This window comes from Ambystoma mexicanum, chromosome 2q (assembly GCF_040938575.1).
Source record: "Ambystoma mexicanum isolate Mex_15411 chromosome 2q, UKY_AmexF1_1, whole genome shotgun sequence".
NCBI classification, from domain to species: Eukaryota; Metazoa; Chordata; class Amphibia; order Caudata; family Ambystomatidae; genus Ambystoma; species Ambystoma mexicanum.
In genome coordinates this window covers 497,852,105-497,879,254 of record NC_090924.1, presented here as the reverse complement: position 1 = coordinate 497,879,254, position 27,150 = coordinate 497,852,105, and the positions used below count along the sequence as shown (strand labels likewise).

The 27,150-nt window shown below is 45.8% G+C and overlaps 1 protein-coding gene across 2 annotated transcripts in view; it reads right to left on the bottom strand.

Annotated features, from left to right (window-relative positions):
* Positions 1-27,150, bottom strand: part of SNX8 (sorting nexin 8) — a 947,621-nt gene that overhangs the window by 197,306 nt on the left and 723,165 nt on the right. For both annotated transcript variants that reach the window (XM_069647618.1, XM_069647619.1), the window contains exon 7: positions 12,333-12,465. In XM_069647618.1, the coding sequence (XP_069503719.1) occupies positions 12,333-12,465 (133 nt within the window). The remainder of the gene's footprint in view (positions 1-12,332; positions 12,466-27,150) is intronic.

Below are 27,150 nucleotides of genomic sequence, written 5' to 3'. Positions count from 1 at the left end.
GGATCTCCACCTCCCCAGGGGGCCATCTTTTAAAACGATTGCTGCTTGCTCAACCATACACGTATCAGTATCAAGCCTCTACTCACGTCAGCAGACATGCTAAGCTTATTCGCATTTGTGCTAGCCTTCTACCAGAACACTCCAAACCACCTGCGAGGCCTGGGAGTAAGAGACGGACACATGGGTGGCCGTTTGGTTAACACAAGTTTTGTTTATAACAGAAATAGTGGGGTTGGAGGAAACCGCAAATAGCCCCATCTAGAAGAGGGGTTTCCCTGCCTCAATAAAACGAACTAATTGAACTGTGAGTATAGGAATGTCCAAATAAAAGTGCCGTCCTGTGTCCAAATCCTAATCTATCCCTCACAATCTAAACTTAATCAAATAAAAAGGTGTACAAGGGAAATGTATTTTGGCTGCTGCCCTGCAGCCCAGCTGTATAGCTCCAAATGAAACTCCCAAAAAATGTTGTAGAACGCAAACAAAAGCTCCAGAAGACTTAGGGTTGGACTACCTTTCCCCTTTCCAATGTTTGTTAAGTTTCTTCTTTGTAGGCAGACCCACCTCCCAGGGGCCACAGCAAAGGTAAAATAGTCTGGTTCTCTTTCCCAAACTTTGCCTATCACTTGTTGTGGGTATCGGACCACTACGTCTACACCCCTCTTCTTGTTTTACTCTCTAGACAAGTGGGGTACAAGTTCTTCAATTCACAGATTTCTCTCTGTTTTGAAGCTCACCCATAGCCTTGGTTTACTCTCCTGCCAAGGTCTCTGAGTGTTGTTGACCCATGCAATGCTTGTATCCTTGGAAAGTGCTCCCCAACCAATAGTTCACAAGCCTGGGTCCCAGACCCCCTTCACATGCTCCCTCTCAGCGTTGCTTTCTTCCAATGTTTCTCTATTCCATAGCCCCGGTTTACTCTGCTGCCAGGGTATGTGAATGTCTTTCACTTTTACAAAGTTTGTATTTCTTTACAGAGTATGTAAGACCTTGGCCTTGTTCATCCGGGTGTTCGCGGATTTTCTTTGTTGCAAGTCTCTGCTGGATTGGCATCTGCTTAGCAGCCCCAGTAGCCGGCAGGTTAGTTTTGTCCTTCCCTGTTGTCAGTCTCCTGCAAGCCTGTTTTACATCTGCGCACCATTGGATCCTTTTTGCTGCAACTCTGCACGGCCTCTGCGAAGTGCTTGGTCGGCACCAAGCTGGGATCCAAGACACTCTCCTTCTCTTCCCGCTTGGTCTTTAATTGACAGCTGACCAATCACATTATCACAAGGAATAGAGCGTACGCCTTTGTACCTGTGGAGATCTTCATTGCTTGCGCCCTCTTACTAGTCCCAGTGCTGTCATTGGCTATTGTGTGAATGTCTTTTCCCTCAGCGTTTCTTTTTTTACTAGAGAAACGTTACACCAGTAGTACATTGTGGTACTGAGTGGATGGTATAGAGAAGGTGTTTGGGGAGGGTTAAGGGATTACTGTGTTCCCCCTACGTGGTCACTGCCATCGATTGGGTCCTCCCTCCCCATTGGGTCCTCCTGCTGAGCACCACCCATAGGGGGACAATAGAGTAGAAGGTTCACCACCCTGGACTCATGGGGGGGCACGCGGTGGAGCTTCCCCATCATATAAAGCAGTGATGATACCTTGGGATTCATCGCAAACCCCAACAAAAGAATCTCCCTCTGAATCTCCCCTCCCCCCCATTACCCACCTAACCAGACAACCCCAACTGGCCCAACCCAGGAGTGCCCTCCCCTAATCAAACCTGGATGATTACACATGGGCTGCACAACCCATTCCCAAGCACCAGCTTAAGTACATTTTTATGGAATACACAGTCATATATCCATGGAGTATAACAATCCAAGGGGGGAATACTCGAAAGACCTGCTGTCCCCAGACCGACCAGGCTCATCCAAGAACATTGGTTCTCAGTTTGGGGCCTCGATATCGTTAAAGTATAGAAGATCAGGGATCCACCTGTGTATCAACACAAAGACCCATTTCACCATCCTCGCACCTCCCTTGAGCGATGCCTTTGTAATTATTTCACACAAATGCAGTTGCGGCTGCTGGTGAAGTGAAGAACTGAACTTTACCATTGTGTTGAATCCATATCTTGGAGGGGGAAACAACATGGACTAACTAATGTCAGTGTCTCGAAGCTTGCCTTTTCTGCTCCTGCAAAGGTTCTTCTAGAGGCTTGTACTGTTGCCGAAAAGTCAGGAAATATCTGAACCTTGTCCCAACGTAGCTCAGTTCGCCTTTCAATTGCGACAACCTCAATATGGTGCCCCGGTCACGATAACTAAGGATACGTGCAATAATTGGTCGCGGTGGAGTGCCTGGTATCAGTTGAACTGGAGGGTCCCTATGAGCTCTCTCAACAACAAACAAGCTAGAGACTGTTGTGAAGACCTTTTCAACAAAATCTTCAATGCGACTGGGCCCTTGCGCTTCTCAGATTCCTACCATGCATATAATGTTCCGTCATGTACGCTCCTCCAAATCTTAATTCTTTGCAGTGACTGCTTTAATGGCTGCCGCCATTGCTTTCATCTTAGAAAAAAAAATTATCGACGAGTCCTCCAAAGCGGATATCTGGTTCTTGGCATCATCTTTATCAAGATGCAACTGCAATAAATCCACTTTACTTGTGAGAGCATCCAGTTTAATGTCAAGTTTGCTGAAGCATGCTTGAAGATGAAGTAGAATTTCTTTAATGCCCACCTCAGGTTCATCTAGGGCTTTCAGCGTGTCTCCAGCTCCTACAGATGGCGTGGAAAGCTGGGCCATGCTCTTGCGTCTCTTCTCCACAGCTACCCCTTCAAATCAGAGCTGCCGCTGGCTCTTCTCCCCTTTACCCATTGTGGCACCTAGTTACTAAAGTCCACTAATATACATTTCACCAGCCCAATGTCAAAGCCACTGAGCAGAAAATGATACAGCGAGCCAGCCATCACCCTCTAACCGTAGCTTCAGGCACTCATTGCTTGCCAGCAATTCTCACCTCCACTAGGGTTGTGGTCTGTATGGTGTGTCCACTGTCCTCGTGGTCCACCTCAACCCGTTACACAAGCTGCACCCTTCCAAATCAGCACAGCTGCACTATGGCAGTCATTTCAAATAGGACCGCTTGATGCCGCTCCGGAGCAGTCCTTTAAGGCTCAGACGCTTTTCTTTTGCTGATCTCACCCGGGGTGGGGCTGAGGATATCCGCTGATTGACAACAATGCTCTCCCTGCCTTATTGTTACCACTAGACAAGATGGCCATGGCCCAAAATGGTAACTGGGGATAGACCTGACATATGGCACAGCAGGAGAGATACTTAAGGTAAACCTTGGGTCAGCTGTGGGCCAATCATTGATCTACATTCAACAGAAGACGGTCTTCCAGAAACTCCAGACTTCGGCATGGATTTTTGATAGTGGGCTGCTTGGAGATATTCACTGCTAGAGGGGCAATAGGGAACAGTAAACTGAAACATGTACTTTGGGACTTCTGGCATGTTAGACCACTGTTGAGGGAATTGCATGGATGGTGGGCTCAGTCACTGGCCTGCACGCCTTAATCTTTCGGCTGCCCCAATTCTGCTTTTGTGGAATGAGAAGATTAGGGATGCGGACTGGGGTTCAAGGACATTTTGGATGCATGCATTTTTAGTGGGGAAAAAATGGTGCCAAGGAGGTGGAAAGAGGATTGCTTCCTGGAGATGAAGCACTGGAAACCGAGATGATGCAAACATGCTTGCATGAGATGGCGATTCTTAGAAGTAGGAGTGTTGAGTGGAAATACAAAGGGATCTGGGGGAAGTTCATGGAAGGTTTAGCATTGTGACTGCCAAAGCTGGGGTGCTACAGGATTAATATGAAGGGGAATCACCCTCTGAGTTTAGACTCCCTTCCTTTTTGTCATCCTGGTCTCTGCAGGTGTGTCCCTTCTCCTCCCCAGAACAACCTTTCCTCTTGTGTCTTACCCCGAGATTTGTCATGATGAGGCACCTATCTGGATGAGGTCAATGCGAGAAGGTGGTATTTGCTTATATTATCTATTGAATGCAGTCACTGTACTAGCTTTTTGAAGAGCCTTGCTCTTCTGTCAGAGTCCCTTCGGGCTCCCCCGCCCCCAAGGGGGGCCAGCCCCTCAAATTGAAGACATCTACCCTGCCGTGTCCAAAATCATTTCACTGGGTTGGTGGGTGTTGTGTTTTAAAAATGTATTGCATTGACTGCTCTCAATATACCTTTGTATGGTATGCTCGCTACTTTTATAGTACAAAAGAGTGATGCTAATTTAAAACCTTTTACTCACCTACTTTTTGCCAACTAAAAAAGTCCAGCAATAAAGGTCTATTTACAGTTTGGGTTTTTACACTTCTATAATAATTGTTTTATAAATACATTATATAAAGCACAGAGAATGTTAACGGCTTCCATCAGTGATACGTTATGATGTTTGCTCTTGAACAAGTGTGAAATATTATTTGAGGTAGCTCCAAATATTCTATTTTGAACTAAGGCTCATTTAATTTGTGGTTACTTGCGGCAAAATCTCTCTGGAAAACCAAACTTGCTAAATTTCTCATGGTTGGGCTTGGCAGAGAATTGAGTTTGCTAAAAATAAAACTTAAAAAATGCACGAAGGTCAGCGGCGTAGAGACATCTGTGTTCACACTTGTATTTCAAAGCTACAATTCTACTATCGGGCACTTGTAAAAAAAAAATTAAAAAAAGAAACTTATGAATATAATAGAGTACCTTACAAATACAAAGTGAAATATAGGCAAAAAATAGACTATTAAATTATTATATATTTTATTCACTCAATTCTTATTTTTAAAACGTTTGACAAGATATATATTTAAATTTTACCAAAGCAAGAAAAACAATCCAGGTGAGGTACAAGAGTTAGTAGAGAGAGGAGGGAGAGAGAGTGGAATATAGAAGACAAAAAAATGTCGACAAAGATAAAAATATAGAAACAGAGAGGAAGAGAGAGAAAGTGATGGAGATGGAGAGAGAAGGAGAAAGAAGGCACAGAAAGAGATAGGGGTGACAGAAATTGAGAAAGCAAGAAAACCAGATACAGACAGAGAGGTTGGATAATCAGAGAGACAAAGTGAGAGAAAATCAGTGCTGACTGATAGAAACAGACAAAGAACGAGAAAAGAGATTAAGAGACAGTGAGATAGAGATAGAAACAGAGGTAGTGAGATCAAGGTATAGATGGAGATACCGAGATAAAAATAGAGATAAAAGGGAAAGGGTAAAATATAGAGAAATAGTGAATGAGGATAAACAGATTGAGCGGGAAAGGAGAGATGGATAGAAAGAGAGGATGAAATAGAGCAAAATAGAGAATTAGAGGTGGAGAGAGAATAAGGGAGAAAGAAGGAGTGAGAGAACAAGAGGGATAGAAAGAAACATGGGGGTTACAAGAAGAAACAGTTATATCGAGAGTAAGATAAGAATGATCTATAAAAAAGAAAAAGATAGAAAAAGAAATAAAGGGAATAAAGTACAGAGACATTGGGAGTAAAAGAGGAAGAGTGACATAGAATGTAAGAGGAAGGAGGGATAAACGCATAGAATGAGAAAGAAAGATACAGAGATAGTACGAGACAAATACAGAGTAAAAGTGAAAGAGCAAAAGAAAGAAATTGAGAGAAATACAAAGAGTAAATGGAAAGAAAAAAGAGCGCAATAGTGAAATATAAAGAGAAAGATGTAAAGTGATCTAGTGATAGAAAGAGGTGGGAAAGAAAAAAAGGATAGACAGAAATAGAGAGTAAGATATATAGTGGGAAAGAAAGATATGAGAAAGAGAGACTGAGAGTAAGAGGACAGAGGAAGCATGAGAAAGTAATAGTGCAGAGAAAGACAGATTAAGAAAGGGAGAATGGGTGGGGAAATAAACATTTATGTTCTGCTCTCAAAATAAAAATTTCAACATGTAAATTTGAGATATAGGACATTAAGTAACACAAATAAATTTTTTCCTTTTCATGTACAAGGTTTACAACCAAGCTTATATTTGTGGAAATGATTAAAAGAAATATTACTACACAATCTTACAAATTAATTAATATCTCATTTTATATTGACTGTTTCTTTAATTCGACTAACAAAAATTGACAATATTTTTACAAGTACAAGCAATATTTCTAAAGAGGGCATTAATCAATTAAAAATCATACTCGGTACATTTACAAACAACATTTTATACATTTTCTTAAAAAAATAATAACACTAACTATTTACATTACACAAGTGGATTGATTCACATCATTTTACTTGAATCAGCTTGTGAGTTTCCATACTGCCAAATTTAGATCTCCCACAAATTCAAACTCCATCAGCTCGGATACCGGCCTGTGCAGCCATTTTTTGGGTTGTTGTAAAACCCATGTTATAACACAACAGGCCTGCAGCACCTGTAGTTTTGGACTGTTACCTACCAATGTTTGCGTTGTGAGCCAGTACTGCTAGCCTTGCACGGGCCTTTATATTGTCTATGCCGAAATGCAACCTTTTGGGCCTGTACTTTAGGCACATTTTCTGGAAAATATCCAAATCCCTGAGTATGGCAAAATCCAGTGAAGCCCTTCAAATCTTTAGTCAGCACTTCATTTTATTTATTGAGTAATTTTACGGCACCTATACCTAAAAAGTGTTTACAAGTCAAGGGGGATGCACAGGGGAGAAAATAACAGTAACAGGTTGTTGTGATTGGCTTTCCTTCCTGTGCATTTATCCTGCTTGGATGATATAATATATGATGATTTATTTATATTGCGCTCATACGCAAGGGTTTCAGAGCGCGATGAGGTATGTATGGAGTGTGTCATGTGTGGGATGTTTGCTGAAAGTCTGGAATGTTTATGTGTGAATAGAGTTCCACCCAGGACAGTTGAAAGATGTTGAAACAGTATTATAATAAGATGAACAAAGCAGACTAAACGTTAACGTGGCAACTGAGGAAAAAGGAGAAAGTAAGGGACATCCTTCGAATTAAAATGGGACTAGGTACCTTTAGTTCAAAGTCGGAAAACATAGTGTAGGTATTCACAGTGTATTACTCTGCATTATACACTACTGATTCCCCAGTATAGGAGGAATACCTGAAGCAGTGTCACTTGAATAAACTTGACCCTAGTGAAAGAGGTGTTGGAAGGCGATATTGCTCCAAGAGGAGGTACGTGTAGCAATTAGATCACTACCTTTGAATAAGGTTCCAGGACCAGTGGTTATCCAGCACTGATTTACAAGACATATGTAGACACATTAGCTCTGGTAATGTATTCATTGTACAATTCTATCATCATCTCGGGAAGTATCACCCAGACAACGGAAGAGGCAAAAGTAGTGCTATTCCCTAAGCCTAACAAAGATATAACAGAATTCGGTTTACCGACCCATATCTCTCCTCAACATAGATGCAAAAATATTTACTAAAATTCGAGCAGTCAGAATGGAAAAATGTATACCTGAACTAATCCACCAGGATCAGGTTTTGTTAAAGGGAGGCAAACCTTTGATAATAAAGGAAAGCGAGTCACCTGATTTAGAAGAATGACAAATCAGGGCTGGCTGGGGAGATAGTAATGTTAGACGCAGAAAAAGCCTTTGACTGTGTAGAGTGGTCCTTTCTGTTCTGTACAATGGAAATGATGGAGTTTGGCCTGAGATTTTTTAGCATTATAAAGGCAAATTATCAGACAACGGTCCTGTGGCTGGCCATCAATGGTCATGTTTTGCAACGGATTAATTAGGGCATCTCAGGGTACAAAACAGGGAAGTCCATTATCCCCGGTGTTCTATGCTATGCAGCTGGAGCCATTCTTATCTAAGATCCAGGAGGAGAAGAACGTTAGAGGCACTCAATTTGGAGGAGTAGAATATAAAACGATGGCGTTTGCTGATGACTTGATTATCACGGCAATAGAGTTGGCTAATTCTCTCCAGAGGTTATCAACCGAACTGAAGACATTTGGTGAAGTAGCAGGATTTAAGACTAACACTCATAAATCTGAGGCAATGGTCTTACAAAGGGGTAATATTTCAACAGAACGGTCCATAGATGTGGGTCAGTATTTGAGGACAGAGAATGAGCTAAAATACCTGGGAGTAAGATAACAAACTTGTTGCAATCATTCTATCAGGCTAATTACCCCCCACGTTAGAATCAATAAAGAAAATGGCTGGAAGAGTGTAATACTCTTAATATCATGGATATGTAGGAACAATGTTGTTAAAATGATGGTGCTGTCAAGGGTACTATATTATTTCCAAGCTCTTCCAGTAGTAATTCCACGGAAATTCTTTAAGGACTTAAATAGGATGCTGGGGATTTTTATATGGAAAGAGGAAAACCAAGGGTGGCTTGAAAGATGTTGATAGCGCCCATAACGTGCGGAGGGATGGGGTCACAATTTTCTTAATGTACTATCAAACTGCCCAGTTGCAGATAATACAGGAATGGTTTGGGGGAACTCAAGAGAAGATATGGTTACAAATGGATAGAGCAGTAGTTGGAAGGCCCCTAGAGGAAGTATTATGTTGTCAGAAGGTCGATAGACCGGCTAACATGTATAGGAGTAAAATCACGGCTTTGATTGGTGACGTATGGGATGAGCTGGTGCGGCAGGTGGGTATAACTCAGGGACGTCATTTAAGGGTCACCAGAGGTCTCCTTTGCGACCTCTGGTCACCATTGCAACCTCTAGAGAAAAAAAGGAAAAAAAAGGGGGGGGTTTGTCTTTTTTTTGGTAATGTAAGCTCATGGAGCACCATGTGGCTCTTTAGTTCTGGAGTGGCTGGCTTTCCTGTTAAAGCCCCTTAAATAAAAAAAAAAAAAAAAAAAAAAAAGAGTGACACAAGGCTAACACTTTCAGCACTGACCCTAAATAAGAAAGATTAGGAATACCAAATAATGTGTCTTTCTGGAATTCTGTACCAACACAGGTTGGGGGATATTGGGTGTATATTCTTTCTATATAAAGCGCTTAAGCGTAATTGCTATATAATAACACATCATTATCATGTGGTCATGGACGGTTGCTTGCATTCACATTAATTTGGTAATATGAGCCTATATACACTGATCTTAATGATACATATGGCGATCTATTCTTGTATGAAATGTACATCACATTATAGCGATATTGTAACAATATTTCTTGTAGTGTACAATGCTATGTGATAGCACTACCTTTTTTGTCAACGAGTGAATGGTCGCGTTCCATCGCATCCCGCGATATCACTTCGGCGTGGGGTCAAATGACATCACTTCCTGTGATGTCACCAAGGGGTCAAGGGTCATGTGATGTCACTTCCGCTACCCCTGGCATTTTGGTGAAATGACGTCCCTGGTACAACTACGATCCCATCCCCTTTCATGCCCCTAATTTGTAACCCCTAGTTCATACCAGGGACAGAGCAAGGAGCTTTTAGGCAATGGGAGGAGGCAGGTAGTCATGAGATGGGAGATATGATTGAGGGCCAGGAGATTAAAACATTCCAAGTGCAAACAGGTGTTTGATATATACGAAAAGGAAGGATTTAGATATACCCAGTTGAGACATTGGTTGCATGTACTAGGAAAAAGACGGGCGGCACCAAGGGACCTTACCCGATTTGAAAAGTATTTGATTACCAATTCAGGCTATCGTCATACAGTTGGAGCATTATATATATTGTTTATAGAATCCCCAACCCATGTGCATTGGGGGTATATGGATCAATGGGGAAAAAGTCTTGAACACCCCAATACTGGAGAAGCAATGGCAGGAGGTGTTGCAGGGGATTGCAAAACATATGAGATTGCTTCAGATTCGAGAAATGTGGGTTAAGGCAATGGAACAATGGCATCTAACACCCGAAGAATTATGCAAATTGTACCCAATATGTCTAGGGAGTGTTGGCGGGGTTGCACAATTGTCAGTACTTAGGGGCACATATGGTGGGATTGCCCAGTTTTGAAACATTTTGGGAGAGTGTTAATGCAGCAATAAAGGGTATATTTGGTCCTCAGATACACAGAGAAATGTGTGAGGCAATGCTGGGATTGGGCGATGTATTGGACACTTTGGTTAACAAAACCTCAAAGGAAGGCGGATTCTCAGTATGTCAGCCGCTTCGTTGATTGCTCAGAAATGGAAACAGATGTCAGCCCCTGCAGAACATGAATGGCTGGTGAAGATCTGGCATTAGGTTTCTTTGGAGTGGGTAACTTATGTGGTACAAGAAGACCAGCAAAAGTTTAAGGAGGACTGGTACTTGGTATTGGACTTCCTCCACAAAGACTACTGAGTCAATTGGTGTCCGCAACACATTTTTGTTTATTGGACTTGTTTTGATGATTGAAGTAAGCACATGGTGGAATGGTGATTGGTTGAAATTAAAGGATGTGCAGCCGTCTTGACTTCTTGGCCCTTAGCACTCACTCAGGCTGGGATCCAGTGGCAGCATGCCTCCTTCTCAGCCTTTTCTACCTGTCCCTTCTCCTTTTCTGCAGCCTGTCTTCTTCCTCCATCCAGTGCAGATAAGCACTTCTTGAGAATTCGTCTACATTCTATACTGTTTGACGAGTTTGGCTTCCTGATTAGTTGGAGTAGTCAGCTGGACTACACGAGAAGCCCCATTGATAATGACGTGGTGTCGTTTGAAAAGCAAAGGAAGTCTTTGTAAGGGCTACCCGCCATGTTGGATTAATTCCAGGCACACACTGCCTGCTGACTGATTTATTTGTGGCAGGATTGTTTCTCTGGGTATTGTCCAACTTCATTGTTTTCGGACTCACCTGTTGGGGAGAGCCTGCTTTCACGAGGTCATAATGGTATTTCCCAATGACCATCGAGCCAGCCAATATGATGAAAGGATCTTTTGTTAAAATTCCCCAGTGAGAAAAAAGTTTTCAGAAACTAGGTTAAAGGAAGTATTTTTTCCCTGGATTGGTGTGGGGTTGAACATGTGCTTGAGTGCTTGTAGGAATATCAAAAGCATGGAAAAAGGCATCTTCATATCTCCACATCTGTCCGAGTAAGGGAGAAGGGTAGGGATTTTTTCTGTCAGTATGTTAGTATGAGGAACCAGGCTTCTCCCCATATTTTATGGGAAAGAACAATATGTCTGCCCCATTTAGTTATTCACTGAAAGGGAGAGCAATTCTGAGGTTATTCTAGTTTCCGCTTGTGACGTTACCTATCTAGCTCCATTAGGGACTAACCGGATCTATTGCAGATTTTCAGTCTGGGGGAGAAATGCATTATGGGCAATGGTGTTCTACCCTTTCCATTTAGTATGTATTGTTGAGGTCTCTGGCCCGAATGCAAAATCACTATACTTCCTGGATTGCAATTGAGAATAGTGTCCTCCCTGTGCCACTACACTTACCCTGCAGTTTTTTGATTCATGAAGCCATTCTGGATATGGTACTATCAAGTGCAGGATTTTTCATATACGAGATGATGCATTATGGATGGTGTAGACTACAATTATTCTACTTTGAAATTACTGCAAGAAGGTTGGGGTCAATGTTTGAGGCCTTCGGGCTTGGGGGAAAGAAATCTCTGTATAATTCTGTGACATTATATTTATTTTGAACATATAAAGTGTGGAACTAGCTTGCGAGCATTGGAGCGCTGTACAAAGTGTTGGAGCCAGCGTATGGGATGTAATCTTTTAAAAAATGTGCACAGCACTGAGTTATGTGTGCATTGGTCTGCAGATCCACTGAGATTAGCCCTTGGTCAGGTGGTATTGAAAAAGCCAAGTTTTGAAAGATTTAAGACATTGGAGAATTGTGAGAATTGTGGGGGCCTCCAGGGCGGATACCGGGATCGAGTTCCAAAAGGCGTGTTCATGACAAGTGAAGGATTGTTTGCGGTTCCTCCCTTTGCGGGCGAGTTGCGATTCGAGCGGGTTGGTTGGCTAAGTCCCAATACCTACAAATTAACATTAGAAAAGCAAGCAAGGAGTTTAAAAAGACAATCTCGATCTTATTCTGAAGTGTAAATAAATTCTGGTGTAAGCATGGCTAGGCCAGCACATGAAGCAATGTAGACAAATTCCAGGAGAGTGTGCGGGCAGTCAGGAGATGCTACTGCAGCAAGAAAAATTATTTTTAACTAAGCTGTGACTGTAATGTGAGGGAAGCAACATATTGCTTTCAGCAACAAACATCTATGGCACCAGTTCATTTGTTTTGTTATGTTTTGGAAATGTACAAAGCAGCAAAGAATCAAATACAATTTAGGTCATCTTTTATACATTTTCAAACTATGGTTTATTAAAACTCCAAGCAAAGGAATGGAATTTGATAGACAAACTCACCTGCTGCGCTGCTTTGTCAGCTAGAAGAGCAAATTCCACAGATAGACCCTTCAATGCTTGCTTCAGTGTTCCCCATGTACTGCTATTCAGAGCTGCCCATGAGGGAAGCGGTGTGGTATCCGAGCCTAAAGCACTGAAAAAGATTTTTTTAATATTTTAATTTAAACTGCAACAGTATTATTTTGTTAGTGTCTCAAGGATGGACAACATACATTGGTCACAGTCCACAGAAATCTAAAACAACCCTGCAAGAATCAACAAACTATAGAAAATATGTAAGCTGTGCACATATAAATCTAGTACTCCAGGTTCAACGCTCATTACTATAACCTATTAGGGAATGCTACGTTCTGTTTGGAAGAAACCGATGCAGTGGGCTAATAATTATATTGAGGCTGGGGACCCACAAAGCGTGTTACAGAATGTGCCAAGTAGAGGATACAAGACAAGACCAAAGTAATTGTCTCTAAGTGGATAGCTCAAAATGAGGGGTGTGAGGGGTGAGAAATTGATACAGAAACTAAAATGATCACCTTGATTCAACATGGAAACGTTTCCGAGTCTACTTTAGTGGAGTGTCAGCCTCATAACCTTGGATTGTAAAAATCCCTTGTGTGTGAAAGAAGGGGGAAGAAAAGGTTCGGGGGGAAATGAGGGTTGGAGAAAGATGAAGGAAAGGAAACGAGAGTAATCAATTTCCTAGATGGCCTGAGCGAAAATCAAAATACAGCACAGTTAATTACAAAATCCTAAGAGTTCACCTCAGTCTGATTCTGCTCAACTGTCCAATAGACATCCCTCCTCTTTGTGTTTGGGTTGCGCGATTGGCAGGGTTCCTGAATATTTGTCGACTGTTTACGAAGCCAACATGTCGCAGGTTTCAGAGAAAGATGAATAACACCTCCCAGAGGTTGTGATTGTACTTCTTCAGCTGAGGTGCATTTCTCTCAGGCCTTTGGATTGGGTTCAGGGTGTTCACAAGCCCCTCAGCAACACCTTGCTTGAGGAACTTGGTCACCCTCTCCCTGATCCCGCCGAAGATGTACTCCTTGACCGCTATGAGATTGCACCATCTTGTTCTTCCTCCCACCAGCTCTAGATTCGCCAATGGAATGATCTAGTCTGCCGGAACCTCCAAGCTCTCTTTATACCACTGATTTAAAGCGCTTTAACCTCCTCCCCACTCTTAATCTGGTATTTCCTCCCTCCAACATCAACAACTCTCGTCCTATTTTTCCAATAGTCGGCCTCTTCCACATCCCATAAATTCCTACTCCCTATATGAGAAATGTCTCTTCCTCCCACATCCTCCCAATTCCCTCTTTCCTTGATGGTTGGTCTCCTACAATCTCCAACAAATCTCCCCTTGATAACCTTCTCCCTCCTACTCTAGATTCTCTGTCCTTCTCCGACAGTTACCTTCTCTGCTCCCCAACAACTATTCTCTTTGCCACCAGATGACATCTCTCTCTTTTTCCAACCACCTCTATACTCTGCCTCCTCTCAATACTCCTTTCTCCTGCCACCCTCGTGCCAAACTCTGTCCTCAGACTCCTACTCCAACAACCTGCCAGAATGAATCGCCTGCTTATTACAATTTAGTTTTCATGTCCCCCTAGAAGTGCTTGGAAACACTGAGGATGTCTGTCTTGAGGATTGTGCTCTCTTTTGAATGGGCCATGTGGTGATGGTCAGGTGGTTTAGAAGGGGCCTGGCCTGAGCTTATTGTCATGATACCTACCCCCGGGCAACCGGATCAAGTCCATCAGCCCCGGGAGCAGGCATCCAGATACTCATTAAAACCCCAACAGCCCCGGCTGAGGGCTGTTTGGATTCAGTCCTGGCGCCTTAGGCGCCAGGCTCATCATAGAAATCAGTCCTGGCGCCATAGGCACCAGGCTCATAGACTTTACTTACCTTATGCAGACCATGCTGCAAATTAGTCCAAGCCAACGTGAGGCCTGGATGGGACTATTTTATTAAAGGGACTATTTTTCACTCGGGTGTGGTTCTGGGGAACTATTTACCTGGGACTACTTTGCAGGCTATTTAAACCACGCCCGAACAGCAGCCCATGCTTTGCGGTATTCTGCATCCAGCAGCGTGACGCTCACCGTGTCTGCAAGTCAGCATCCAGTCTTCTGCCACGCCCGCCTCGAATCCGGAGCTCCTAGACAAAAGGCAAAGAAAGGAGAAGAGGTTAGATCACAGACATTATTTGATTCCTTACCTGATTCCGGACCCAGCACATCTCCGAGCCTGGAAAGGACATTATTTCAGCACGCGTCACTTCGTCAGCAGCAGCGCCGCGTTATAATCACCAGTCCACCGCATCTTTCGACTTGGCCCTGCCTCCATCATTTTCTTTGTCGAAACCCAGCACCTGGGGGGAAAACAAAAGGAATAACAAGGTGAGCCGAGAAAACCAACAAGGACAATCTCTTTGCCACCATAGGCTTACCTGCTTTACCACCGGAGGTATTATTTTTTAATTTGCCGCATCTTCCTATGCTGCACCTATAAAGGGAGAGAAAACAGCAAATTAAACTCATTCAACTTTTACCGGACAGTGTTTGGTAATACAGACTCTTACCTGAACACCATCAGCTGCCTCCAAGCAAAATTCTTTTGGACCCAGCTGCAACCTAACAAGGGAATGGAACAAGAGTGAACATCGGACATATTGAACTCTTTGAACTTTATAGACACTGGAGTCAATATTCCTCCGGAACTCCTCCAGTACCTTCAACCCAGTGAAGTAACTGGCATCTACGCGCCCCTGCATGCCATGCAGGATGGAGAGCTCATCATTTAAAAACATAAGGTGAGGTTACCAAAAGGGAATATCGGAGGTGATTAGTGGGGAGAACGAGAACTGTTGGGGGGGCCATCACTAAAGTCCACGGGTGGCTAAACCCCTTTCTCCACTTGCAGGAGAATACTTCTACGAGTCCAGCAGACAAGATTAGGCGGGCCAGTCCAGACTGTCATCTCTTCACTACGCATCACGTTGGTGGAGACCGCAGCTGTCCCGGTCCGATCGACGCCCCTGTGGGAACCAGGTGAGCGTAACACTTATAAAAGGCCCTGCCTCCATCTTTGAATTTACTAAGCGCAAGGATAAATGAGGGTTTCCCTTACCTATCCCTTACATTCTGGCTGTCTTTGCCTGTGTCAATCGTCGTGGCTCCATATTTGGGCTGCATGTAAACGAGGAGTCAGAAAATCCCCATGTAAGTTAGAATTGGTACCTGTTGTCATTCCAGCATCTTTGTTGCAGAAGATTTACAGTTTTGGGATTGCTACACTAGGTAAATTGGGAGAATGGACCAGTTTATTTTCTTGCTAGTGCAATCCGCTGAAAGCACTTCTTCCTTGTTTAGGGGAAATACTGTCCGTATATGACTCACTTAATGGCAGACATGCACCCCAATATAGAATAGGTCCATCTGCTTTTGGGCTGACGAAGATGTGTTTCTTCGTTTGCCAGGTATGTTGGACTGTTGCAGCATTAATCCCTTAAAGGGAGAGGCTCCAATTTCCACACTGCATGTGTGCATCTGGCTAGGGTCCTTGGATACCTCAATTCCTGTGTTGGCCTCATGAGTAAGCGTTTCCTTAGAGGGTGGGCCTTCCCTTTTCCCTTTGGGTGGTATCTCATACGAGTAGGGGTGGTGGGGTTATGAGTGCACGTGTACCCAAACACGGTGGTTCTGTGCATCAACAGGGTTGGTAGGTGGGTGGGCATTCCTGTGACTGCCAGTTTGGGTGTCCTGCATATTGGCATTAGTGGTGGGGGGAAGATGACCCAAAGACTATCCCCTTGTGGCTCCTGCCTATCAGTTGGAGCAGTGGTGTGTGAATGATTTTGTGACTATCCCCAAGGTGATCATGAGCATCTGTAAAGATGGGAAGGATGTATGTGTTCCTGTGGTGGTCTCATAGGAGTTGGTCCTCATGCCCCAGTTTGTGTTAGCTCTGCCCCCCCCCTTTTCTCTCAAATCCATGTACCCGTATGGGCCGCCATGACTCCCTGTTTGCCCAGTGTTGTGGCCATCATCTTTGGAATCCAGCGCTTGCAGTGGCATTGTCCCGTGAGTCGCTGGTGACGACATCCCTTGCCGCAGTGGAGAATCTTTTGGGTTAGGCATCCCGCTCTCCCTCCGTAACAGGGTTTCACCAACCGGCCTTCCCCCGACTCCTTGGCAGTCGAGATGGGCTATGGCGATAAGGCCGGTCTTCCCAGGCTTCCACTGTGAGAATGGGTGATGGTAAAAACTTCAAGTGTCAGATGGTAGCCTGGATTGATAGCAATGAAGGAGGAAACAAGAGTTGATAGAAAAAACCTCCAGATGTGTGACACACCCAGGTCTTCCAGCAGAGGACGACTTCCATTTGGCAGCAGAACGTAGAGCTAGAATCGAGCTGTAGGACTTAGCAGAAATCGGGCTGTACGACTTAGCAGAAGAATGACCAGGGATTCAGTAGCAGGAATAGGATGAGAGCATGTTCAGAAAGGGCGAGACGGCAGGACAACAAATAGGCTGAAACTAGAAGGAAGGGGAACTGAGGGGTAAGAGTTATACATTACAATCAACTTGGACAGCGTCTGCTCAATGAAGCGGAGCGTTGAGAGGCAATGCTCTTCCGGTGCAGAGCCTTTAGCTTCCTGGATAGAGACCTCATCGCAGGCATTATGCCACGCATCATAATGCACGTAATGCAATGTCTTATTCAGGACCTTGTACCTCTCATGTAGTAAGAGGTGGTGATCTGGACTGCACCGAAAAGCGACTTGCAACATTTCATTAGCAAAGACACGTGGAAGCTAGGATGCATTTTCTTCCATGTAACAGGCAGCTGTATCTAGAAAGTAACAAGTTTGAGTATCTTGAAGGGTCCAAAATACTTTAAAATTTACCCAGACATAAATGGGAAGGCAAAAACATAGAAGCCAACCAACCCTTCTCGCACATACGATAATCATCATCCTGTTTATGTCGATCAGCTTTTCTTCTCATCTTATCCTGAGCTTTCTTCAGCGATTCCCCAGCCGCAGTGAGACCCATTTGCAGAGTCCAGATAAATTCTTCCATCTTAGGCCCCAATCCTACTCAGTCAATGTTGAGAAAGACCTGAGGTTGTTATCAATACATAACATAAAAAGGAATGTGTTAAAGTGAGGTATGGGTACGGTTATTGTAGCTGAATTCGGCCAATGGAAGTAGCTCGCAAAAACTGTCTTGGGTGGCAGATGAAAAGCAACGAAGATACTGTTTTAACACTGTCTGGTTCACTCTTTCAGTAGAGCCGTTAATCTCGGGATGATAAGCTGACAAGGGTAAACGCTGTATGCCTAATTTCCTATAGGTCATGGCTCAAAACCTTGAGGTAAACTGACTCCCTATGTCTGAAATGATTGCATCAGGTAGGCCATGAAACCGAATCATCTCTTCAAGAAAAGTGGAAGACATTTCGTCCGCAGTAGGCAATTTCAGCAGTGGCGGGAAATGAGCCAACTTAGTCGATACACCATAACCATAATAACCGTATGCACTTGTGAAGGCAGAAGATCCACCATGAAGTCTGTAGACAAATCTCGCCAAGTTTACGGTAAAGTAGGTGGACATAACATCCCAACCGGAAGGCATCCGAGTATTTTGTTCTGGGCACAAGCAGAACAAGAGGCAATATAAGAGTTCACATCCTTGTGTGCCGAGAACCTCCAAAAGTACTGTTGTAATAAGTCTCTATGCCCCTGAATTCCTGCGAGACCTGCTATATGACTGTCATGGCACATGGACAGAACTACTTATTGTAGATCGTAGTTAGGAATATATAATCCATTATTATGGTCCGACAACGTATTCCATATCTATGACAGAAATCACCACACCTGTGCTGTTTCGGAAAATCTTCGGCGTCCTGCGTCGATGAAGTCGATACACTGCCCTCAAGGACCTCCTCCGACGGCCGACGTCACGGGATGTTATAAGTAGGACACACGACGCCCGTAGCCTCAGTTGTAGTTTTTTTCCCAGAACGTGTGCCAACAGTCTGCTACCAGTCTGACACACAAAGCCTTGCGGAAACGTAAGCTGCAATCGCATAAGAAATTCTGTAGCGGGGAAGGTAGGGAGGGAGCGATATGGAATACGTCGTCGGACTATCCCATCGAAAGAACGTTACCAGGTAAGAGAGTAACTTGTTCTTCGAGGGGATTGGGTCCTCCGACGTATTCCATATCTATGATAGACTCCCAAAGCAGTACCAATGCAAGGAGGTGGGAAAAAGAATTTAGAAAACAAATTTAGCATGCCCAATCAAATTGCGGAGTAAAGGACCGCCTTGCCAAAGGCCAGATCCTGCCCCCGGATGGAATCGAGGGAATAGTGACGTACAAAAGTATGTACCGAAGCCCAGGTGGCTGCATCACAGATATTGCGAATAGGAACACCCCTCTGCAGGGCAGTAGAGGAAGCGATACCCCTGGTAGAATGAGCCCGTAAACCGACCGGTGGTCCTTACCCGCCAAGCGGTAACACTCAGAGATAGCCAAAAAAATCCAGCGAGACAAAGTCTGTTTCGTCACAGCCTGTCCCAAACACTTTCCAGCGTAACCAATAAAGAGCTGATCGTCCACTCTGACCCGGGACATGCGTGAAATATAAAAGCTTAACGCTCTCCTATGGAGCCTCTCCTCTTCCTTACCAGGATGTGGAAGAGGATAAAATGCCGGAAGAACAACCTTCTGGCCTAAATGAAATTCCGACACCACCTTCGGAAGAAAAGAAGGACGAACTCTAAGTACAATTCTGTCCTCATGAAACACAGTGAAGGGTGGCTTAACTGAAAGTGCCTGTAACTCACTCACTCTGCGAGCGGAAGTGACCGCAACCAAAAATACAGTTTTAAGAGTTAACAGTCTCAAAGGGCATGAATGCAAAGGCTCAAACGGAGCACCCATCAGTAACTTGAGAACAAGGTTCAAATCCCAACCGGGCACCTGGAAAGGTGACGGAGGGAACACATTAGTGAGCCCTTTCAGAAACTGAGAAATTAAAGGAATTTTAAAATAGGAACACTCTTCAGAAGAGCGCTTAAATATGGACAGCGCCGCCAGGTAACCTTTAATGGTACCCACTTGAAGGCCCCTGTGGGCCAAAGAAAGCAAAAAAGATAGAACCATGGGAATTTCACATGCAAAAGGATCCACATTCTTAACCCTGCACCAGTCGCAGAACTTTCTCTAACGGCAACAGTACAGGGACTTTGTTGCGGGGGGCCGTCTGGCCGAAAGCAACACCTCCATCACGTCTTCAGGGAGGTCCCAATCCTTATACCTCAACCTTTCAGATACCAAGCGTGAAGGTTGAGGGAACTGACCTCTGGATGGAGAAGCTGACCCCCCTCTCGTGAGAGCAGATCGTCTCGGTAGGGAAGACGACGTAGAGGGCAGATGGACAAGTCGAGAAGGTCCGGGTACCACGTCCTCCGGGCCCACGCCGGAACTATGAGGATCATCCGGGAACCGAACCTCTGTAAACTCTGCAGTACTTGTGGGATGACGGGGACTGGAGGAAACGCGTACAGCAGTGGGAATGACCACTCCACCACGAATGAGTCTCCTAAGGCTCCGTTTGGAGGAAATTCCAGCGAGCAGAACCTCTCGCACTTCCGGTCGACACTGGAGGCAAATAGATCCACTTGGGGGGTCTCCAAAGGGCGACTATCTCCAGGAGACTCTCCTGAGCCAACTCCCACTTGTGAGAGATCGCGCTCTGCCTGCTCAGAGCATCCGCCGTCTCGTTTTCGTCTCCTGCCAGATGAACTGCCGAGATCAAAACTTCCTGCTGGATTGCCCAGAACCAGAGCTGCATCGCCTCCCTGCACAGAGGAAGTGACCCTGCCCCTCCTTTTGTTGAGGTAGTGCATGGCCACTGTGTTGTCCATCAGGATCAGGACATTCTTTCCTCGCACAGTCGGCAGAAAAGCCTTCAGGGCTAGCCTGACGGCCCTCAGCTCCAATAGATTGATATGGAGCCTGGACTTCGACAGAGACCAACGACCGCTGACTGTCAACTTGTTGGCATGAGCTCCCCATTTTGTGAGGGATGCGTCCGTCATGATTGTCACCTCTGGCCAGGGCAGCCAAAATGGAGTCCCCCTCATCAGATTTCCTTCGTCGGCCCACCACAGAAGGTCCTGGGTGACCGAAGACGGCACCTGAACAGGGTCTGACATCCTGCCGGAGGACTGAGACCACTGGAGATTGAGTGCCCATTGCAAAGATCTCATCCGCAACCTGGCCTCTGGCACCAGAAGAATGTAGGATGCCATGAGGCCGAGCAGTCTCAAGAACTCGAATGCTGGGAGAGTCTGGGCGAGCTGAAACTTGTGCACCATCTGCTGAATGTGATGAGCCCTCACCTGGGGAGGAAAACACTGCCCCAGGGACGACTCGATCACTGCTCCGATGTACTGGAGCCTCTGAGTTGGTGTCAAATGGGACTTCTTTAAGTTGAGGGAGAAGCCCAGCTTGTGGAGGGAGTGGCAGGCGACTGACAGATGATCCATGACTTACTCGGAATAGCGCGCCCTGATCAACCAATCGTCCAGGTAGGGGTAGACATGAATCCCCCCTTTCCTGAGGTGCGCTGCCACCACTACCATGAGCTTGGTGAAGACCCTCGGGCGGAGGTCAATCCGAACGGCAGGACCCGAAACAAAGTGTGAATCGCCAACCGCGAACCTCAGGTACTTCTTGTGCTTTGGATGGATCGGCACATGAAAATAAGCGTCCTTGAGGTCGAGAGACACCAACCAGTCCTGAAGTTGAAGGGCCTGGAGGACCTGAGAGAGAGTAACCATCTTGAACTTGTCCTTCCTGAGGAGTTTGTTCAAACCGCGCAAGTCCATGATGGGTCCCCCGTATTTCTTGGAAATCAAAAAATAAGGGGAATATCATCCCTTGTTCCTCTCCGCAACAGGCACCAGTTCTATGGCGCCTTTCTCCAGCAGGGATTAAATTTCCTGCGCAAGGAGCGGATCCGGACTCTTCAAAGAGAGATTCCCCGGTGGATTGTCTTGAGGCCTCTGCTGGAAAGGAAGACAGTAGCCGTGGGTTATGATCTCCAGAACCCACACATCTGAAGTAATGGCGTGCCACTCTGCAAGATGCTGCGCCAGCCTTCTCCCAACCGGCGAACCATGGGACATGGCCTCATGACTGAGCTGAAGCGGCTGTGGTGTTGCCCGAGGGCAAAGAGGCAACAGCCCGAGCGTCGTTGGCACCTCGAGTACCTTGTTTACCACCTCTGGCACTCCTACGGTGGCCCCTTTGACTGGCAGCTCCTCTCGCTTTACCAAAGGATGAGTAATAACGAAAGGAACCTCTCCTCCATTGCTGTCCCCTAGGATGAAAAGGCGGAGGTTGTCGAACTGCAGCGTCCAACAACTTCGCTGCAGCTTGTGAGGTCTGCAACCTCTCAAGGCTCTCGTTAGCCTTGCTGCCAAAAAGATGTTCGCCGTCAAAGGGCATGTTGAGGAGCCGGGCCTGCACATCAGGAGCAAACCCTGACTTATGCAACCACGCAAACCTGCGTATCACGGTGCTCGCCGCCATGGACCGGCTGACGCAATCTGCCATGTCCAAACCCGACTGAACGGCCTCACACATGGCATCCTTGCCATCCTGAACCATGGCCAGGAAACCATCCCGTTCATCCCCTTCGGGAATATATTCAGCCGCCAAGGAAACAGTTCCACAGAGTGTGCGTGAAACGAAACAAGGCACAAATGGAGTTGACCCTCTGCAGAAAACACTTTCTTCGCCCAGCCGTCAAAACGCTTGTCGTCCATATCAGGAGGGATGGTAGGGTACAACGCCTGCTTTGCCGGGGCCGTAGCCACCTGCACCACCAAACTCTCCGGAGTAGGGTGTTTGGACAAATAGCAGGGGTCACTACTGGCCGGGCGGTATTTTCGCGGCAAAGACTTGCTCACTGCCGGGAGACTCTCCGGAGCATTCCAAGCCGCCGCCACCCTCCTCTGTAGAGCCATATGAAACGGCAGTACCGGGTCAGTTGGTGGACCAATGTTGAAGATATCCGTAAGGTCATCCTGAACAAACTCCCCTGGGGGAGCAGACCATCCCAAGTACTCGGTGACCCGTGACATAAGGCGCCGGTACGAAGAATCGGCATGAGAGCCAGGCTCAGGCCTACAAAACTCCACCTCCAGAGAGGTGTCCAGCCCACTAGCATCATGCAGGGACTGCCTCAGGTCCTCAAACTGGCTATGGCCCGAGAGAATCTCGTCAGGCACTGTGTCAGGCACCATGTCATCATTAGAGCCCTCATCCACCTCTGAAATGAACTCCAGATGGCGGTAAGAAGGCACAGAACTGGAACCAAAGCCATGTTTGACCTTGGCCAGAGCCCTTCTAGGTGGTTCCCCCGAGCCACGGGGTACCCCTGTCGACACAACCCCAAAAGGCATCGAGTGAATCGGCGCCGGCGTTCGAGAGAATTGGCATCGACAACAGACGCGGCGTCGACAGCATCGACGGCGTCGACAGAGTCTTCGAGGCCAGAGCCCCGAGTGTGTCCCTCGACAGCCTGGGCGCTGATGGCGTCGACTTCTTCGGAGGCGGGGCCTCGAAAGAGTCCATTGACGACTTTGGCGCCACCGGCGTCGACGTCTTCCTCGAAGACACCACAGGTGCACATGGTATCAAGCGCATCGAGGAACGGGACCTGGAACGGGCATGACAAGAATGATTCCCCTTGTCCGAGCGGGACCTCTCCCGTGAATCGTGCCGACCACCGGAGCCCGAAGGCGTGCGAGCGTTGTCTCTCGACCGATCACAACCGACCACACTCGGAGGAGCGGACAGACCAGTGCCCTGCGATTCGAGAATCGCCAACATTCTTCCCAAAGGAAGCCCATTCCTCCAGCGTCGCATGCTTGGTGGGGTAAGCGACCCGCCGACGGGCAGTGTCCTCGGAAGAGGACGGGGAAGGCGACCGATGATGGCGCTTCCGGGAGTGCCTCGAAGAGGCAGAGGAGTGGCGGGACCGACTCCGGGACCGAGACCCACTTGACTTCCGACGCAGAGTCTCGCCCCTCGAATCGTCCGTTGAAAGCCCCGCAGACCTCGACTTCCGTGGCTTGGACACCTTACCTAACGATAACTTCTAGCGCTCCCGCAAGGCTTTGGACGTGAGCGACTGGCAGTCAACATAGTCATCCGTGTCATGGGCCTCGACCAGGCACCAGAGGCAGCCGTCGTGCGAGTCTGTTACCGACATCTTGGACCCACAGTCCCCGCACTTCTTAAAGCCCAGACACGGTGCGGAAGACGAGGTAGACATCTTCACGAAGAAAGACTTCACAATACGAACAGGTTTGAATAACCGAGAAAGAACAGGAACTCAAAAGAGCCGAGGCGCGGTGAAATCTCCAGAGCGAACACGTTCGCGGAAAAACAGACCTGAGGCTACGGGCGTCATGTGTCCTACTTATAACATCCAGTGACGTCAGCCGTCGGAGGAGGTCCTCGAGGGTGGCTTATCGACGTCATCGACGCAGGACGCAGACGCCGAAGATTTTCCGAAGCAGTCATAGATATGGAATACGTCGGAGGACCCAATCCCCTCGAAACAGATCTCACACAAGCCAGTTTAGGTTAGCAGCTATAGAGAGCAGTTGTGGCTGGTGACTTTGTAGTGGTGGGGCAGAAATGCTTTACTCCAATTTCTCTATTGAGTGAGCCAGTGCAGCTTGAACCCTCAGATATGGAGTCCATTAAGGGGAGCAGGGGGTAGTCTCCTCAATAACATTTTAGAAAAATTAGGTCTACACTGTACAATGTATGGAGAGCTTCACAGAAAGAGTGCCTAAAAAGCATTAGATTATAGGTACTAGAGATGGTAAATTATAATGACTTGCCCAATAGCGTATTTTAAAGCAACTTGCTTTCAATATATTTACAAAAATGTGGGAGCCCCACTACTGGGAACAAACATGACAAAATATCCTGTTCTATGGGTTGGTTCCCACTCAGGAGGGTCTTCAACCACATGCTGATATACATGCTTCACCGCACTGATAATGCCCAACAAGACAAACATGTTTGTCCGATTGCTGTTGGTACCAATGTTCAGAGGAGAGTTGCCTAGCATTTCAGTGCTGGACTGTCTATGCAGGCTGCACCAGACTTGTATGCAAATCAATATTTCTCCTCAGTGCATGCGACAGTGAGCTTAAATATGGTTGAAAAACCTCTTGAGTGGGAACCTTCCAATAGAACATGTTATTTGGCAGTGTTTGGTTCTAGGTCGAGGGTCTCCGACATTTATTGCATATTTTGTATTGAATATAGCTGGTACTATAATGCCTGCACAAAGAACATGAATTGTACTGTATTACTGCAAATGTAAAAGATAAGCACTTATGATGGGCCTAGGTGCATGATTTTTAGGCAGAAGGAGAAACATTCATATTCTTCATTGATGCCTTCGAACACAGTACAGCCATGATATACTCAAATTTAACAAAGCACAACATAAAACCAACTGACAGGAACAACTTGGTCTCTGGATTTCCATCTTGTGCCTTTGGCTAAAAACATTGTTGGTTGTTTCATCTATGCGCCGATATGAAGATTTGGGGCCACACTGCAGCAATCTCACTAACACATAGGTGATTGTGCACATTTCATAACTTCAGGTGCAATTCAATATAAAAAAGAGAGCAGGCTCTGAAGAAGCAGTCTCTTCTGCATTACTAAATGGTAAGGAACAATTTCACCATCCAAGCATTGCAGAGTCTTGGGCTTCCATCTCCCCATACCAGGTCCCTGCTAAGGATGCTCATCACTATATTGCAGGGCACTGAGGAAAAACCTTAACTCTGTGACTCAATACTCCCCTACCCCCCCAAAGCAACAGAAAGAGGAGTGACTCCTCATCACCCAGCAGCCACCTAGCAGTGAGTTACCCAACTCAATGGCCATATCCCACATGACAATATCGAAAACAGTTACGGCATGCTGCACACAAATCTATCAAGTGAGTAGAACAGCTGATCTGCAAACACTTCCTGCATTTTTGGTAAAGCATATGGTAGGGGGTCCCTCATATTACTAGAAGTAAAGGTATTGTTTTTCTTCCTGGCTTGCGTATATCATGCAAATTACCCTGTTAAAGTGCATCCTTCAGTCCTCAAAATACAGATAAAACTTTAAAGTGTTGTGTGCGGCAGAAGGAAAAGAAATTAACATTTGTGTGCTATCGAACACTTGTCTTTCAGCGAGTATATCCTGAACAGAACACCACCAGACACACATTTGCCTAAAGAACTGTGTTGTTATAGAAAGACATGTCTGTCTATCCTTCCAATATAGAGACTGTCTTTAATGGATGTAATTCTCTACAATCCTATTGAAGCTATGTTTATGGGTGATTAACTCATTACCCATTAAACTCTGTATCCTGTTTGTATGAACCCATTTTCATGTGATGAGTCATTGTGCATGCTCTCCTCAGATTCATGATCTTACTTTCCCTTTTGGCAGCTCTAACATGTAGCCCATAAAAAGAAGACTACCACTATGATTAGCAAGTTGGCCTGCTCAATTAATTTTTGTGAGAAACTGGAGAAAGATGTGCCTAATGTATTCTCTATGAACATAAACCTAGATCAGAGTAAATTGTTCTCCGATTTACAAATAAGTGTGGGCATCTCAACCAAAACAGCTTGATGTCTTGCGATACACGTTAACCTACAAAGCCGTACAACCAGCCAACCGAAGAAGTCACACCTACACTGTGAGGCCAATAGCAAACATCCTCTACTTGGTCAAACTCCCCAGAACTTAAGGAATGGACAAATCTGAAAACCTGGAAACCATCTACTGAACGAGGAAAAAGTTGGTTTCAGACCTATGAGGCAGACTGGATCGACATTACTCTCCATTGGGGATGACCTAACAATTAACTCAGACTCCAACACCACCTCCGCACTGATACGGTTAGACCTTTGAGCAGCTTTGAACACATGCATCCATCATCAAAATAACAGAAAAAAACACAGTTAAGCAAAATCACAATACAATGTATGTAATTAGGGGATTTGAACCTTCACCCCAATGATGCATCTGACCTTCCAGCTTCTCGTCTTGTGACTGCTCTCACAGATTTTGTCCTGAGCCAGCTGATTGTTGGCCCATCGCACTCTTTGGGTAATACACTTGACCGCATCCTTGACTCACCGGATCTGGTCACAGTACACCTTAGTCTTCCAGTCTCCTTGTCAGACCATGTAGTCATTCCTTTCTCCATCAGGGCGGCTCCCGCACCTACGGTATCACCGCGTTCTCATCCCCTGTCCCATCGCTGGAATCCCATCGTCAGGACCATTTCTGATCATCTTCCTATAGGTACTCCTGTTGACTTTGCCAACCTAGTGGCTTTGTCTACATCCACAGCCAACTTTCTTGCCCCTCGACTAGCATTTCAGCCACAGGGCCACCCCACTCAGCTGGGGTTTTCCGCAGCGCTTGTCGAGCTCTGCCTATTTAGACGTCAGGTTGAACGTAGATGGAGAATCGAATATTCACTCTCAGCTCGCATTTCGTAGAGCAACAGCTACATACCAGTTAGCCATTATAGAGGCCAAGCATGCCTTCTTTAAGTCTTCTTTTAAATCCTACGCTAATGCCCCTGAAGCCCTTTTTAAAATAGTTCATTCCGTAGCCACTTTGCCTAGCGTCAATCGGATCAGTCCCTCTCTTTCTGTTCGTCTGTCTTTGTCA